The sequence below is a fragment of the Drosophila serrata genome, unplaced genomic scaffold (genome assembly GCF_035046125.1).
Source record: "Drosophila serrata isolate PLE 108 unplaced genomic scaffold, ASM3504612v1 contig_360, whole genome shotgun sequence".
In the NCBI taxonomy this organism is placed as follows: Eukaryota; Metazoa; Arthropoda; class Insecta; order Diptera; family Drosophilidae; genus Drosophila; species Drosophila serrata.
In genome coordinates this window covers 101,005-118,151 of record NW_028257258.1, presented here as the reverse complement: position 1 = coordinate 118,151, position 17,147 = coordinate 101,005, and the positions used below count along the sequence as shown (strand labels likewise).

The window sequence follows — 17,147 nt, the reverse complement described above, 5'->3', positions numbered from 1 at the left end:
TAAAATATCGCTTTCAAATATCGTTATATATATGATATTCTTTTTAATATTTTTTTTTTCGACAATAAAATTTTAAAAAAGATTCTTATCACAAATTAAATATTATTGATATAACATAAGGAATAACTATAACAAAGGTATTATTTCCACTAATTTAGTGCTTCTAAGACCTTCGGAATTCAGTGAGCATTAAAGTATTATAAAAAAAATATCGCAACATCGATATTTGAGCAAACAAAATATCACGATAAAAATATATCATTTTGAGAAAAAAAATATCGATATATTGATATTTTGATATATTTTCAACAACCCTACTTTCTGTAATTATTTTTCATACTATATTTAACGAGATCGTGGAAAATGTAAGCTAGTTTAATTGTTTAACAAGTGGGCGAAATGTGCGCGTGTTGCCAAATTCAAGCCAAAATCGAGACTCGTCGCCGTTTTCGAACTGTATGGTTGGCTTTTCCTGCTGTCGGCCATTAGTGCACACAAGAGAGAAAACGGGAAAATAATACCGACTGTGTGTTGTGCGTGCGTGTGTGTTTGTGCGAGTGTGCACTGAAGTGTTGTGGGCTCGGAAAACTCCAAGAAGCCAACGGAAAAGGGGGCCCATCAATAAATTCTAAACGTTTCGTCGAGTGCAAACGCCGAACAGGGTGATCCGAGCAAGCAAAAGCAACCAAGACATACATGTGTACCTGCAGTGAGTTAAAGTATAAGGTGGTAGAAGGAGGGATGAGTGGAGAAGGAGGAGGGAGTTTCATTCATAAAAAGAGAGTGCACCGTTAGTCCAATTGGTGTGGCTTCCAACACAAACATAAAGCACATAGCTACAGGCTTAGGAGGTTGCACACATTGATTTTTCCCCACACATTAATATGTTTGTGCTTGTGTGCGTATGTTTTCGCTGGATTAAGAAACTATTCAAGTGGTTTCCGCCTCCCTGCCACATTATTTGGGATTAACACATTGCTGTTCCCGTTTCTCCAGTATAAAAATAATGTTGGAGTAAAATGTCAACAAGCTGCTGTCCCTACAGGGTGATCCATGTGCTTCGACCCCACCACCGCCACTCCCCCCGTTAACCCACACAAGTGCATTGCGGCAAAAAAAGGAAGCAAACGTGACAAAACAAGACACAAGACATTTACATAAAGCACTAACAACATTTCGCAGTCGATTTGGCATTTAACAGTTAGCCCCTAACGGCACATGTCCATTTGTCCCCATTCCCCCTTCCCCATTTACCCCCATTCCATTTTCCTTATGGAAAAACATATTTGTTTAGCACGGTCACAGGTAACAACGGAACAACGGAGCCAGGGAGAACGGGGTGGCGCGGCGTGGGGAAGTGGCTAAAGAAGGGAACTGCAAAGAAAAATATATAAAAGGCATAGCATTTCCGCCTGCTGCTTTCGGCTGGCGTCCAAAACCAAAATAGACAACGTCGCAGCGCCGTAGAGAGGTAGCTGGCTTGCCAGCCATCCACCGGGTATGCGTGGGATATCGAGAAGATCTCGCGGATAATAACACTTATAGGCATACATTCAATTCATTCCCTTAGAGCAAGTATGATACACAAAATATTTAAGTTTAGGAACTCCTTATCTTCTTATGCCCAAAGCTCTTAAGTACTTTTTATAGAACTTCTGAAAACTATGAGCTTCAATTCTTGTAAAAAATACATTCTTCTTGACTTTAAAGAGTTATTGTATTTCCCTGCTCCGCATAAACGTGGCAAAGAAGTCGTCTGCATATGCTTGTGGCTTCTTTCAGCACTTGGAGCCAGCAGCGCCACTCAATGCACTTGCAACACGCCATGTTTGTAGTTGTTTGTGCCGCTGTTGTTGCAACATGCACCTCTATGCCTGCACCACTCGAGAGTCCTCCTCCTAGCGTCCACCGTCCCCCCTTCCGCCACTGTCACTAATTTAAATGCCGCAAGTGTTGTCGAGCTTCCTGTGCGAGTGGTTGTCTGTGTGTAGTGTGCCTTGCTCATTAGGGAATAATTCTGCATTAGGCTCTGCAGTATGAAAAAATATATATTTTATTGATTTTACCTGAAGTTCGACTGGCAACAGCAGGAAAAACAAACAAAAGCAGCCCAATGCGGTACACCGTTAACCCAATTCTGGGCGCCCACACGCTCCCGAAAAGTTTGTTGTTGCCTCTTGATCTAAAAACGAAAAATTACCTATGTATAGATCTTTCGGCAAGCAGCCAACAAACCTACAAATAGCGCAGATACACAGATCTGGTCAAGATAATAGTACTGGGAATTTCAAATATATTTCAAGGTTTCCATTTTCTGACAGATAAGAATGCTGTTGTCTATTTTCCTTTCATAGCCTTGCATTTTAATAGACATTCAAGTCTGCTTAAAGAATTTAAAAAAGGTCCTATGCTTTATTTTGTTTGTATTAATAATTATTAATTTGACCACCACTGTACGTACTGATTGTTGCTGTTTGCCCAGAATTTTCACACTATGCTGCACACCCTTCAGTTGCCTCCTTGCGTCTCCCGTTAGTTGCATTGACTCTTAACGCTTTGACGTTGATAAATGAATCATAAAAGCAGCGCAGTCGTCGTCAGCCGGCAAAAGCAGACATCTTTCTCTCAGGTTGGTCATATGTTTGGCTGCGTTGCCGCCCACACACACTCGTGTAATTTTGTTGTTGTCGCCAGCGTTTAATTTCCTCTTTCGTGTTGCTGTAATTCCAAATGCGTGAGATATTTTGTTTTTGTTTCGTGAGCTAATCGAACCCACTCTTGTTATCGCATCTTTTTTTTTACGACCCCCGATCGCAGGCGTAGGCCAGAGAGGACGGGAGTGGGAGATAGCACACCGTGTGTACCGTTAAAATTGGTTGGACATTGTACAGTGGAGCCTCGGTAGAATAACTTCTATTATATTACAATAGCATCAAACCGAAATATAACAATATTCTTATTAGTCTTATAGGCAAGATACAATAAGAGTTTTTTAATTTAGGCTATCTTTGTTATTGGTATCTTCTTATTATTCCTTGCTCAAACTAGAACAAGTTGGAAATAGCTTATATTAAATAAAAACATTTCTACAAATACAATTTTACTGAAAGAGAATGCTTTTAGTCAGGTCCAAGCACTGTGCGGGACTACGTCTCCATTCTTCCCAGACATGCTCTCTGCGATTACAATTCTCCGCTCTCCCATGGGCGATAGGCGTTAATAGTTGTTGTCGTCTAGGAGGGGCCTTTTGCCGGCTGCTCTAGTGGCAGTGACACTCACTGACTGATGAGCGGGAGAGACGGCGACGGACCGATGGAAAGCACTGAGCACTGAGCGCAGGCAGTGCCCACAGTCCGATTCAGTTCGCCGGACAGCCGATATTGAAAATTTTATAACTCTCGCCGTATTTCTGCTCTTCTGCAAGAGTCCCCGAGAGTGAGTGGGTGTCTTAACCATTTCAAAAAAGCAAAACAAAGTGCCTTTCGCATGCCAAAAATTCGAGAGCACACAATTTTGACGTGATCTTCAAGAAGAAAGCAAAGAATAAAATATTAAAGTGGCAAAGTTGTATAATTTTGTGCAGAATTCTGTGAAATACACGACGATCTCAATGTATATTCGGGAAATAAATACATACAAACAATATTTTCCTTGTCGCTTGTATGACAAATGTTTAATTTTGCAGAACCTTATGACGCGATTGCAACAGGGCGACGAATAAAAAACGAAATATATACATATATAATAAGATAAGCTGAGTTATACTTTTTTAGCAATAGATAAGAGTAGAATGGAACTCTGGGAAATGCTCAGAGCATTGAATCACTTGAGCAGAATTCCCGTCTTAGGTTTAATTACGTGAATTTGATAAGACCACACAGGATACAATGTCATCTTCATCATAATAATATCGTAATACATAATGTTTGATATTGAAGGTGATTTGCTTTATAGAAGCTTTAATTTAGTGTTTTGTGTTTTCACAAAATACAATGTTATTTAATGATTTCTTCGGAATATATGTAATCCCTTGGTCTCAAGTCGAATTTTAACTTTTAAGTGATAATGAACCAAAAAACCAAAAGATTAATGACTTTTTAACATTCCATTCCGCATTCGACAGATTTGTTTTCGGTATTAAGATAAGAACCATCTTATCTCTTGTATAGTATTTGAACTAACGATACATTCTCTCCGACTCGCTCTCTCTGTATCTTAACAGCTGGTTTCTGGCCCTAGAACAGCTGTGCATTAAAAGGCGCTAGACGTAGAGGCGGCGGAGGAAGCAGGAGACAAACAGAAGAGGAAGACGAAGCGGCAGGTGGAGACGAAGAGGCAGAACAAAACGGCATGTCCAGCGAGGAAGACAAACCGCCGGCGCCGCCCGTGCGCCTCACCAGCAACCGAGGTGGTATCGAGCGATCCGCGGGAGGAGGTGTCGGCGGAGGTGGCGGCAGCGGCGATGTTCCGCCCGATATGCGTCCGCTGCCCAAGGGTGAGTACGATTCGAGCAGTTGTTCGCATCATGTGGACACCGTTGGTCCGTTCAACTATGTGTTGCTTTCCCTTTTTCCCCATAGAACCCGACGATGCTGATCGCAAGAAAAAGACGCTTAAGAGCAAGATTAAGGGCTCGAAGCCTTCGCACACGGACTCCAAGCCGAACATCTCATATCCCACGAACTTCGAGCACACGGTCCATGTGGGCTTTGATGCCGTGACCGGCGAGTTTACGGTGAGTTTGTCATTATGTTTAGTTCCGGATACCTTATGCCCGTGTTTGCCTCGCCATTATGTTTATGGCTTGCCGTCTAAGAATAGGAAGTCGGGCATCTTTGGTTCTCAATGCTTTTATGTCCTCCATTTGATAAGCTTTTTAAATAATATAATTATGGCGAAATGATCGTGATTGGCAAACTGTTTTAAGTTTAGTTTAACAAAAAACCTATAATCTTTGGAAAGCCTGAGATTTGGGGGATAATTAGTAAAAATTTTCTGTACAGAATTGACGATCGTATTTATACTAGTAACAAAATATATTTAAAGAACTTAAAATTATATACAAATATATTTTAATGTTTGTAACTTCTAACTGAAGTGCACCTCGGGTCATCCAAAGATTTTCGTGTTATATGTGCTTTCTTTTCGACGCTTTCAAGTTACATATATAAAGTACTCTTTGAACATATACATATCTGTACATACAATCTGTTGTCTCTCTATCTCTCTCTCGCGATACATACATATGTGCTCTATACCGATTTTCTATTATCCATTATTATTTCAAGCTGCCAATGAAAGTAAGTAAACTCCACGACTAACGCCACGGAACTTGCCTTCATTATTTACTCAAAAAGTATTAAGTCTCCATTGTGTTCCTTTGTCTGTCCATTAGTCGATTCGGTGTTTGTTTCAAGTTCGATCGGTATTACTCATAGTTTACATTTGGTTCGTTACGATCGTGTTCCTTCCATGTGTTGTTATCTCACTATATTCTTCCTACACTAGTCCACACACATTACACCGAACACACCACACACACACTTACTTTGCAAGATGGCTGAGCCTAGAATTTGTAGATGAAATGCTTTTAGTTGCTGGCTTTTCATATATCCCCAAAAAGCCCCATTGGAACCATTGTCCGAACATTGATGTGTCCAAAAGTTGAATCCTGTCGCCTCTTCAATGTGCTCTCATATATATACCTGTGCTCCAGGACCCTTTGCTTGCTCCCGAAACGACCATGTGTCTAATTGATCTGTTATCCTTTTTCCAGGGAATGCCAGAGGCGTGGGCGCGTCTGCTGATGAACTCGAACATTAGCAAACAGGAGCAAAAGAAGAATCCCCAGGCCGTGCTCGATGTTCTCAAGTGGTTCGATAATACAACCAAACAGAGGCCAAGTTCCAAGTACATGACAAATGCCATTACGACGCATTCAGGTTGGTAAATTGGCATATTGATAAACCAGATAAGTTTATTAAAAACTGTGATTTCTTTTGGCAGGTTCATCGCTTAGCCGAGTCAGCAGCAGCAGTCCCAGCAGCACGCCCACAGACTCGGAACTTCATGGTTCTAACAGTGGTGGCAACCTTATTGGCGTGCAACTGGGCAGCATGACCCTAGGCCCCAATGCCAATAATGTTGCTGTCGCTGGACAAATCCTGGGAAACCACTACCAACAGCAACAACAGCAACAGCATCTTCTCCAGCAGCAGCAACAGTTGCACCAGCACCACAACCAGCATCACATTGGCATCAGTCAGTCGCACTCGTACAACTTTGGCGGCCATACGGCCTCCTCATCCACATCGCAACATTCATCCGCCAATGAGGACGACATGCTAGGACCGCAGCATCCGCATCATCCTCAGCAATTACAACAGCAGCAGCCGCCACCTCCGCCGGTGGCCTCCAGGCCTGAACGTACGAAATCCATCTATACAAGGCCCATCGAGGAGCTCCAGCAGGTGCCGCCAGCCATTAGCATGCCCATGCCAGCGGCTCCTGCGACCACGCCCACAACGCCGCTGCAGAATCATCGAGCGCCGGGTGGAATGGCAGCGCCGACTGCGTCGCCGTTGATGCACAACAATGTGACGACGACGCTGGACAAGAACAAGAACAACGCAAGTGAGTTCATCTTTAGGATATATGTATTCTAATTTAGTTTTATCAGCTCTACTAAAGCGTTGGCAAACTAATTAAACTTAGAGAGGAAATAAGGGATTGTTGAGGACTTTCTAGGCATGTATGTATATAGAGAATATATTATTTTCTTTAAATCATATCTTTTCCTCTTGATATACAACAGTAGTTAACCATGATTAACCATCAATGTTTTATTTAGAACACTCTGAAGGTCTATAAGAATGGTGTATATGAAGGCTGCCAATTAATTAATTAAATACAAGCCAAGCTCCTGCCAGGGCTTAGTAGGGGGGAGGGCTGTGATGTGCCGTTGAAAACTTATATTTGTTGTTGCCATTATTCTGTAACTAATTAACTTTTTGTGGTCGATAATTCTAATTAAATATTTAATGTATGTGTATTTTGGTATTTGTATCGCCTCTCTGTGTTCTGTTCTGTTTTGTTCTGCTTCTAATTGCTGCTATATAAAAAAATATATATAAAAAATAAAAAAAACAACTGCAACGACGCCAGCTCCAACATCCCCAACAACCACAACAACAGCAGAAACAGAAGGCACCGATGCAACATCAACAACAACAACGACAGCAACGGAAGCAGCAACAACAACTGCTGCTGCTTCTCTCTTGTCTGCTACTAACCCTAGTTGTACTACCACTACTTCTACTTCTACTACCATTGCTCCTGCTACTGCTCCTGCTCCAGCAGCGCCGCGTGGTAGCCTCGTCGAGGCAGCAACAGCCACCACTGCAACAGCAGAAACAGCTACAGCAGCCCCCACAGCAACAACGACTAATCACCATTCCTCTGCTTCCTCCTTTTCATCATTTCCATCGTTCCACGACGACGATGCCACGCACCTGCCACACGGCCTGCCTTCGATCCACTGTCCAACGCCGACGCCCACGTCTTCCGCCCGTAACTCGACCGTTCCGCTTCCGGTTGCGGTTCCCCTGCCGCCAATTATAACGCCCGCCACACCCACACCCGCGACCACTGGATCATCAGATCTGTATACGCCAGACACGACGGCGGCAGCTGTTCCTCCACCGGCGGCTGGCAATCAGATCGCCGTGCCACAGGCAGCGTCGGCGGCGGCAGTCACGCCAAATACCCGAGCGGCCAATGCCAAGAAGAAGAAGATGTCCGACGAAGAGATCCTGGAGAAGCTGCGCACCATTGTCTCCGTGGGCGATCCGAATCGCAAGTACACCAAGATGGAGAAGATAGGTCAGGGCGCCTCAGGCACTGTTTACACCGCGATTGAATCGTCGACGGGCATGGAGGTGGCCATCAAGCAAATGAATCTATCGCAGCAGCCTAAAAAGGAGCTGATCATTAACGAGATCCTTGTGATGCGGGAGAACAAGCACCCGAATGTTGTCAACTACCTGGACAGTTATCTGGTGTCCGAAGAGCTATGGGTGGTCATGGAGTACCTACCTGGCGGCTCACTCACGGACGTCGTTACGGAGACCTGCATGGATGAGGGGCAGATAGCGGCCGTATGCCGCGAGGTGCTTCAAGCCTTGGAGTTCCTCCATGCCAACCAGGTCATTCATCGAGACATCAAGAGTGACAACATTCTGCTGGGCCTTGACGGCTCCGTCAAGCTGACTGATTTCGGTTTCTGTGCGCAGATCTCGCCAGAGCAATCCAAACGCACAACGATGGTAGGCACACCATACTGGATGGCGCCCGAGGTGGTCACCCGGAAGCAGTACGGACCCAAGGTAAGACTTTTGACTCTCTTACAAATGTGTAAACCTTAGCCACTGACCCCGTCGTCTTCCTACAGGTGGACTTGTGGTCCCTGGGCATTATGGCCATAGAGATGGTCGAGGGTGAGCCGCCGTATTTGAACGAGAATCCGCTTAAAGCCTTATACCTCATTGCCACCAATGGCAAGCCCGAGATTAAAGAAAAAGACAAGCTGTCCGCAGCGTTTCAGGACTTCCTCGACCAGTGTTTGGAGGTGGAGGTCGAGCGACGAGCCAGTGCAATGGACTTGCTGAAGGTGGGCCCCTCACTCGAACTTACTATCATTTCAGAAATATAATGGATATGAAATATATCATGAAATTCTGATTAAATCTGTTCATATACGCTCCATATTCCTTACTAATAATCTATACATTACAGCATCCGTTCCTGAAACTGGCCCGTCCATTGGCCAGTCTGACGCCTTTGATTATGGCCGCCAAGGAGGCCACCAAGGGCAACTGATTGACAACCAAGAAGAAGCCGCTTATTTAACCATTACTAATGAATTATTACTGCAGAAAACAACAAGAAAAACAGCAACAACAACAACCACAATAGCTACAATAACATTTATGCGTATTGAACAGATGATGAATTAATGATTATGATTACTATTATTAATTATTTATATAAACGTATTATATACACACACACATATTATATTATATATATATTCTAACAACAACAAAAGAGAAACTGCATACAGCAACCGAGAGACACGCGTAGTTCAATTAACAAAATTCGGTTATCTGATTTTTATACAAATCCTGCAAGAAAAAAGAGATCACACCATCGAAAAATCATGTTTCCAACATTTGTTATACCAAAACATAAATTTAAATTTGTATTTGTATTTGTACTTGTATAGACCCAAAATTTGTATCAAGCATTTTGAATGCTTATCCAAATTGTAAGCTTAAAGAGAGATCGATCATTCAAAGAAGAGAACATAACAAAACACGTACATTATAGTTGTCAAGATTTATACATATACATTACAATTGGTAACTTTTGCATTTAAACAAAATGAAGGGAAATATACTTACATATTTTTACATTGTATAAAGCACGTTTAATTTCATTTTTTCCCCATTAAATTTCTATAAGAAAGCTTAAAGAATGTACGAATAATCTATGAGAGAGGATGAACACACGAGAAACTTTGCTGTTACTAACCTAATATGACTTGGAGTATTATCGCTGATTTTAGTAAAAGTTTCATTTAGCTTTTATAAACTGCTTTATGTAATAAAAGTACTATATTTTTTATATGATTTTACATTTTTTCGTTTCATTTTTGCGGCTACTTTTTCGTTGCTATGTCTATTGCTGCTGCTGCTGCTTCTGAATTCTATTCGAATGATGAAGCCCACTATTTGCACTTAACCACCACTCCTTTACTCCAACAACACAACACAAGTTCCACAACACCCGCCCCTTTTCTCACTATTTTGTATGTCTGTGTATGTAGGATGTAAATCAAAAACAAATAAAGATTTATCTGTAATAGAATTTACCATTTAGACACATAAATAGAAGACACACACTTGTATTTTTCAAATTACAACAACAATGCAATGGAACAACAAGAACAAAACTGTAGCAATTAATTAAAATATGATAATTGTAAGTGGATCATAACAGATCCACTCTACACTGTTCAATGAATTGGTTGGTAGAAGCCACTAAATATAACTAGAAAATAAATAATAGCGTGTAAAATTCGAAAGTGAACCATGAGAAAAGGGAAAGATAAATATAAAACCAGTTACTTTGTGCCTAACCGAAACCGAAAATGGAAATCAATAAGAGCAACAGCAAGTAAATATTATACTAATACTAACTAGAAGTCGTAGCGTAAAATAGTGAATCGAAATTGTAGCATATATAGAGAGGAGGCAGGAGCAGTAAACTAAAACACCAGCTAAAAAAGAAAGGGAGTATGAATGGGTGAGAGTATATTTAGGATTACAGCATTTTTTTTTAATTATTAAAAAATTTGGTCCCGCTCAATTTGTTCTTTTCTTGAAAGCTTATTTTTCATTTATTTGTTGTCCTAAAATATTGATTTTTCAAAAGGTTTGTCTTCTTAATTTCAGTTTTAAATAAATCAGTATGAAAACTATAATTTTTATTTTTTGAACGGCTTAAATTTGTAAAAATAAACAAAGCAGAGAAAGCCTGCAAGATGATGGTATACCTGGCCCTCATTCAAGAAGTAGATTAGTTTAGCCTCTCAGTTAACTTTGTTGTTTAAGCCAGGGATAACAGAAAATATTGATACTGTATATGACGCGAAATCCAATAAATCTATATTTTAAAGGCAATATTCGGCTTGAAATGTCAAATCAAATTAAAACATTTCTCTTATTTATTTTAAATAACTTCATCGCGATATACATCAATCCCTTATTTAAACACATAAAATCATATGACGGATAAACTTTATACAAACGAGAGGAAAAAGATTTGTTTAAAACACTACACTGAGGGCATTATTTTCGATATTAGTTCCTAAAACATTTGCATACAAATCTGAACTTACTCGATCAGTAAGAGCTGATAAGCCAAATATTGTCTGGCATTAAAAACGAGATTATGGTACTTGTATTTATTTTTAGTCAATAGGAAACTCGGCTAAAGTGCAGAAAGAATGTGTATTAAACAATAACGGTAGCGAGGTAGCAAACCGATGATGAATTGAGAAATAAGTATATCTAGAAATAGAACTATGAAATTGCATAAACGAAAACACAAAACAAGATATATATATATAAATATATATATATATATATATATGAAAGACGCAACTCTAACATAACATATAATGATCAATAAATATTTATGAACGAAAACTAGACGATTGAATTGTATTACTGTATGTGGTTTATTCATTTAAAATATTAGAAGCTTCAAAACTTCTGCTTAAAAAGTATTAATTTAATTGTTACGATTAAATTGAATAGTGTTATTAGCAGCCAGCAACTACTTGTTGCGGCGCGTTGACTCAGAAGCTGTGGGTGGTGGCGGCGGACCGCGCTTATTGAGTTCCTCTAAAAAGCCTAGCACAATGGTGCTTCTCTCCTCCTCCATATGATCCAGAACCAAGTAGCTATATTTTATGTATATTTTTAACTAAATTTTATAATTATTTAAAGAGTTATTTGCTCACCGCTTGTCGTTCTTGAGTATGTCCTGAATCTCCTTAAGATGGTTGGGGTTTTCTTTGATGAGATCGCTGCTCTTGTGGTTTATGAATTTGCATTCTTGCAATAGCTCTCGAAGCGATGTCTTCGCTGTCATCGTCTTATCCTTGATGTAATCGCGGAATTCACGTTCGCCCTTGTCAGAATTGTATTTGAGATATCGCGGATCCTCCTTGATTAGCTTTTTGATCTCCTTCCAGGTACTGGTCAGCTGAAGGGTGCTAATCTCGTCAAGCATTTCACGGAACCGTTCGCGCTTCTTTTTCATCAGATTGTCAATGTGCTCATTGAATTTCCTAAATTTATGCATGGTTTAATTATAGGCAATATTAAATATTTTACGGCTTATCCTTACCGCTCGCGATCGTCCCTATCGAGTGTTTCGATCAGCTCCCAACGATGATCTTTGCGGAGCTGCCGCTTCACCTCCTTCCAAGTGAAGTCCGGAGTCCGTACCAGATCCGTCAGCAGTGCCGTGAAGTGACCAATGCACTCCTCACGCATGTGGTGCTCACGCTCCTTATCCCGATCCCTTAGATGCCCGGCTAGAGTGCGCTGGACCTCCTTTTCACGCTCCCTAATACTCTGCTCGGCCCTCAGCTTCTTCTCCCGCTCCTTCTGCTTCTGCTCAGCCTCGTCCTCCCGTTGCCGAGCTATCTCGCTGTCTTCGCTGCCGGCTCGCTCTTCCCGATCGGAGTCCTCGCCGTGCTCGCCCTCCTCCTGCAGACAAAAAATAAATATTTAAACATCAATCTTAATTATTTTGAAATCGTGTCTTACCAAGGAATCCCGTTTCTTATTCTTCTCCGGCTTCACCTTATCCTCTTTGTCCTTCTCCTTGGATGATTTACGCTCACGGTCCTTGTCCTTTGAACGACTGCGACCGCGGTCCTTGCGACCTTTGTCCTTCTCCCTTTCCTTGTCTTTGTCCTTATCCTTATCCTTGTCCTTATCCCTTCGATCGGACTTCCGTTCGCGGTGCCTTTCCCGTTCCCTTTGCTCCCGCATCTCCCGCTCCTTCCGCTTCTCCTCCTTCATGATGTGCAGATAGTCCTCGAAATACTCCTCCCGGTATAGGGAATCCACAACTCGGTATCGAGAGTCCGACTCAAACTTCTTCTTGATGTCATACCACCTGGTATGGCGCTCAATGTCGTGTCGTTCGCGCAGCATGTCCAGAAAGTCCTTGCGGATCTATAGTGTGTGATTTTGTGTGTGAAAGGAATATATTGACATGACAGCCATGCGGAAGAGAAGAGAAATGTCATAAAGAGATTGAATTAGAAATCTGGCATTGATGCGTCCTTCACTTAACATTCTATAACTTAAATGTCGAACTTAAGGCTTAGAGCTACGTGTTTAAAGACTACTAAGAACATAGTTACACGGTGTTTGAGTTCCTGGAAGAGAACGATTAGCGGTCAGATACGTAACTGAAACAGAACATTAGATTAGCACAGGACCTGCTAGTTGAGAGAGGAGTGGGCGTGCAGGGGCGAACACAGACTGAAATCGGAACCACAGGGACAAAGGCAATCGTTTATGGCAAAGTAAATAATGAAATATAAGTGTGAGAGAGTTATGCAAGTAAAAAACATTAGCCTTACTAAATAAATAAATACTGGTGCTATAAATAAGCGCTAACTGAAGGGAAGTGGAGTACTCAATCACTACAAGCGGACACATTACCCATCTCCACAACTCTCTCCATTGATTAGTAGCAGACCTTGGGGTTTATATAAACTTCAGGCCAGGCCGAAGCGTACAGTACAATATTCAGTAGAGCTAAAGTAAAGATATGGTACATATATTTATTAAAAGAGAATCTTCCAGCGACTTTAAGCCGCTGCCTGCTGGGCCTGCAAGAGCAAAGATTGTGAGGTTTCTTGGGATAATGGGTATCCTCACAACTCTTTGGTCTGTGCAGGCCCGACATATGGGCCGGGTTTGGTTCCTTGGGCTTGCCTCTGTCAGGTGACAGGTAAAACTGCCATGTGTTCTTTTTATTATTTGGAAACAAAACGATAATAGTGGGTTAATTAAAATTAAGTATTATTCATACTGTTTGCTCAGCGCCGCAGACACCTGCACACGAATTGCTGTCCCTCTGGATCACTGGACCAATCACTCTTCTGTCTGCCTGGCTCCAGCTGACTCCCCTCCTTGGCATCCATCCGAGAGCCCAAACGCGACCATCAAACATCATCAATCATGATCTTCCAAATGCCAATTATGCACTCATCGTCACATCATCTTCTTTCTCTTCATCACATCGCACATCACATCCGAGATTTGGGCGACGTGGGGCGTGGGGCGGGAAGTGGAAATCACACCAACAATTATCAGGTAAAAACCTTTCGATATTTGGTTTAATATTTTTAATGCTTTTTGATTGATACTGTTATTTTTTCCAAATTTGTTTCTTATTGCAGAAAAACAAATTTTAAAGTTTGTTGCTTTTGTATGTAACTCAAGTAACTCACCACACAGATTGCAAGCGTGTGCGTGGTCAATTCAAGATCAGTGGACGACGACGGATGACGACGATGACAGACGACGGTCGGCGGGCTGAGGGTTGCTGAGGACGATGAGGTACTTGTATAGGTCGTGGTTGTCGATGCTCTTGCTGTTGTGTATTTTGGTGTGTTGGGTGGTGCATTTGTGCTGTAACCTGTTAGCTAGTGGCTAAAGTATTGGGGTGGCAAACCACCGGGAACCCAACACGTTCGATCAGGGGGATTCAGATTCGGTATCGGTATCGGTTTCATTTTCAGTTTGGTTTGATTCAGTATCGATTCACACGTTGTTTATGGTTTAAAAGTTAACAGAAAATCAATCACATTATGTAAATACGTTTGGCATACGGGTAAGTTATTAAATACAGTTTATAAAGATATATGCATATATATGTTTAAACAACAAGATACGTAAGGAGAATGGGGTTGGGGCGTAAGCATGCCCTAGGCCTACCTGCTCTTTCTTCAGCAACTTGTCCTCCTTTTCGCGCCGGCGCACCTCCACGATGTACTCGTTGAAGAGGCTCTCCCGCTCGCGTACCTTTTCGATAGCGCGATATCGCTCGTCCTTCGCGTTCTTCTGGCTGAACTCCGAGAACGAAGATCTGTAAGAAATATTATTATTATTACAAAACCACTTTATATAAATAAAATTAGAAAAGACCACTTACTTTCCGTGCAGCCTGGCCTCTTCCATGAGGCTGCGGAAGTCTTCACGCTTTTGCCGCATCTTGTTCCGCTTCTCCTTGCGCTCCTCTTCGGCTCGATCCTTGACATACTTTTCAAATACCTGTTTGCGTTCCTTCGATGTCAGCAGTAGATACCGTGGATCGAACACGATCTTGTGTAGCTCCTTCTCCCAAGTGCTGAATGCTGAAACGTCCTTCTCCCTAAGCATTTCCTTGAACTGAGTAACACGCATCTCCAACGGCACCAGGGCTCGCTCCTTAGCCGCCCGCTGTTCCGCCTCCAGTGCGGCATCCTCGGCTCGCTTTGACTTTGAAACTGATGGAAGGAAATATATAAGAGAAAATATAATGATTTTATATTTTAGAGCTTACTCATTCGCACTCGCTTGGTGGGCACCTCCTCCACACTGGACTCCGACTCGGTGCGTATCTTGATCACTTCGTCGTCGTCGTCATCATCCGGCTCCACTTGCTGCACTTGTTGCTGCTGCTGTTGGGCTTGTGTTTGAGCCTGCGTCTGGTCCTGTGCCACCTCCTCGGTTGTTTTTTGTTCTGCCTCGGCTGTTTTCTCCTGTGGCGTCTTCAGTTGCTCGGGCCTTTCGTTCACGGCCTTGTCAACATCCTCGCGGTTCATTAGATCCTCGGGACGATCCCAAACCGAAGTTCTGGTCGAGGGATTATAGAAAAAGACACGGGCATCTCCAGTCCACACAACACACCAAGGTGTGCCAGCGATTGGGGTACTTGTCACCGGTCGACTTTTGTCCGTCTGCTTTGCCGTGGCCGCCGCCTTCTTCTGCTCCTCTTCCTTCTTTCGCTTCTCCTCAGCCGCCTTCTTGGCCTCCTTTTCTAGGGCGGCAGCCTGCGCCGCCTTAGTATTCTCTGAATTTGCTTTCATTGCAGCGGCGGCTGCCGCAAAGGCAGCATGGGGATCAAAACCTGGTGGCGCTGTGCCGGGGGGCAGGTGCATCATCGGATTGGGCAGCAGGTGGGGAGGCATTCCGGTCGGGGCAGTTGCTACTGCAGGCGCCACTCCTGAATGGGCGGCCATACGAGCGGCCTCCATGTCTCTCAGGGCTTGAGGCTTATCCCAGACGCTCTCACCTCGTCCGGCGTGGAAATAGTAAGGCCTGCCATCCGGGGCACGGTGTTCCGACCATTCGGCAGCCCGAGCTATGACCGCTGGGTCGATGACTCCAGGCTTGATGATCAGCGTCTTGGCGGGTTTATCCTGCCCACCAGGAGGCCCGTGCAGGTGTTGCTGTTGCTGCCAGGGCGGCATGCCTACACCCCAGGGAGCTCCGGCGGGAGCAGCTCCTCCTGGAAACCCATAGGCTGGCGGCGGCATGCAAAACGGTGGCTGTCCAAATCCAGGAGGTGGCTGCATACCCGGCGGCTGGAACATGGGCGGCGGTTGTTGACGCACATTGGGCGGCGGCTGAGAGAGCAAAGGTGCCGCGGCATTTGGCGGAGGCTGACTCATCAAATGCGGCGGCGGTTGCGAGGTGAGATGGGACACTGCCGAGACCTCTCCCGGGGGTTCGGTGCTTTTCGGGTCCGCCTTGGCGGCCTGTGCAGGTCGCTTTGCCATCTCCTCCACCTCGGCCTGAGTCATGATCTTGACATTGGCGCCCTCGGGACGCGTCCATGTGGTTTCCCTTGTCACTGCATGGTAGTAGTAGGAGCGGTCATCCCCAGCTTTGGTCTCCACCCAGATTTCTGGAGGTCCTGCGATAACACCATTCGCTCCAGGCGGCGGCTGTTGCTGGCTTGTTTGCTGCTGCTGAAGCGCCTGCTGTTGCTGCTGGAGCGCCTGCTGCTGAGCCGTGTGCTCCCCAATGGGGCGCCCACTGAATGCATTAAAGGGTTTGCTCCTGAAAATGGGTCAAGGTATGTCACTGTTTTTCGTTCAAACTCTACTCCTTGACTACGCACCATTGGGCCTCATTAGGTTTTTCCTGGGCTATAGCAACGCCATTGTTAGGGGCGGCCGCCTCCTGGCCACCATCGGCACTGCCACTTCCATTTCCATTCACACCTGGCGGAGGCGATTGATTCGCCTCCAGCTTGTTATTGGGCGACTTGGCAAGTTCGCTCTCCATGCTTTCATCTATGTTTGCTTCCATTTCACCAAGTTTTCACTTAACGCTTTGCATTTAGAAAATTTTCACCGATTTTCTGCAATTTTCTGCCGCTAGAGATGTAAATAAAACCAAGTTTGCTTTCGATAAGTCTTGGGTTATCGAATGGTAACAAATGGCAACCAAGGCAGCGCTGCCAGACTGTAAAAAGATTGAAAGCCTGGTCACACCGCGGTTTAT

The 17,147-nt window shown here is 43.6% G+C and overlaps 3 protein-coding genes across 4 annotated transcripts; 1 reads left to right on the top strand and 2 right to left on the bottom strand.

Moving 5' to 3' along the window:
* Positions 1-261: 261 nt before the first annotated feature.
* On the top strand, positions 262-10,211 carry Pak (serine/threonine-protein kinase PAK 3-like protein). Of its 2 annotated transcripts, none has more exons than XM_020962706.2 (8): positions 262-709; positions 4,223-4,495; positions 4,581-4,735; positions 5,777-5,942; positions 6,007-6,633; positions 7,660-8,384; positions 8,450-8,668; positions 8,794-10,211. In XM_020962706.2, exons 2-8 carry the CDS (start codon positions 4,351-4,353, stop codon positions 8,875-8,877), a joined length of 2,121 nt encoding a protein of 706 aa, XP_020818365.2. In that variant the 5' UTR covers positions 262-709; positions 4,223-4,350; the 3' UTR covers positions 8,878-10,211. The 2 variants fall into 2 exon arrangements, with proteins under 2 accessions (XP_020818365.2, XP_020818368.2); XM_020962709.2 differs by having other exon boundaries at positions 7,165-8,384.
* Positions 10,212-11,278: 1,067 nt separating this feature from the next.
* Positions 11,279-14,299, bottom strand: LOC147642756 (uncharacterized). Its single transcript, XM_086838807.1, has 5 exons — positions 13,684-14,299; positions 12,402-12,815; positions 11,977-12,341; positions 11,588-11,917; positions 11,279-11,527 (listed from the first exon to the last, which is right to left on the bottom strand). Exons 1-5 carry the CDS (start codon positions 13,825-13,827, stop codon positions 11,401-11,403), a joined length of 1,380 nt encoding a protein of 459 aa, XP_086694933.1. The 5' UTR covers positions 13,828-14,299; the 3' UTR covers positions 11,279-11,400.
* Positions 14,258-16,952, bottom strand: LOC110191936 (uncharacterized). Its single transcript, XM_020962953.2, is given in 5 exon segments — positions 14,258-14,526; positions 14,529-14,742; positions 14,809-15,142; positions 15,199-16,700; positions 16,762-16,952. Coding segments are annotated over 5 exon segments (2,310 nt in total). The 3' UTR covers positions 14,258-14,457.
* Between the last annotated feature and the right edge of the window lie 195 nt (positions 16,953-17,147).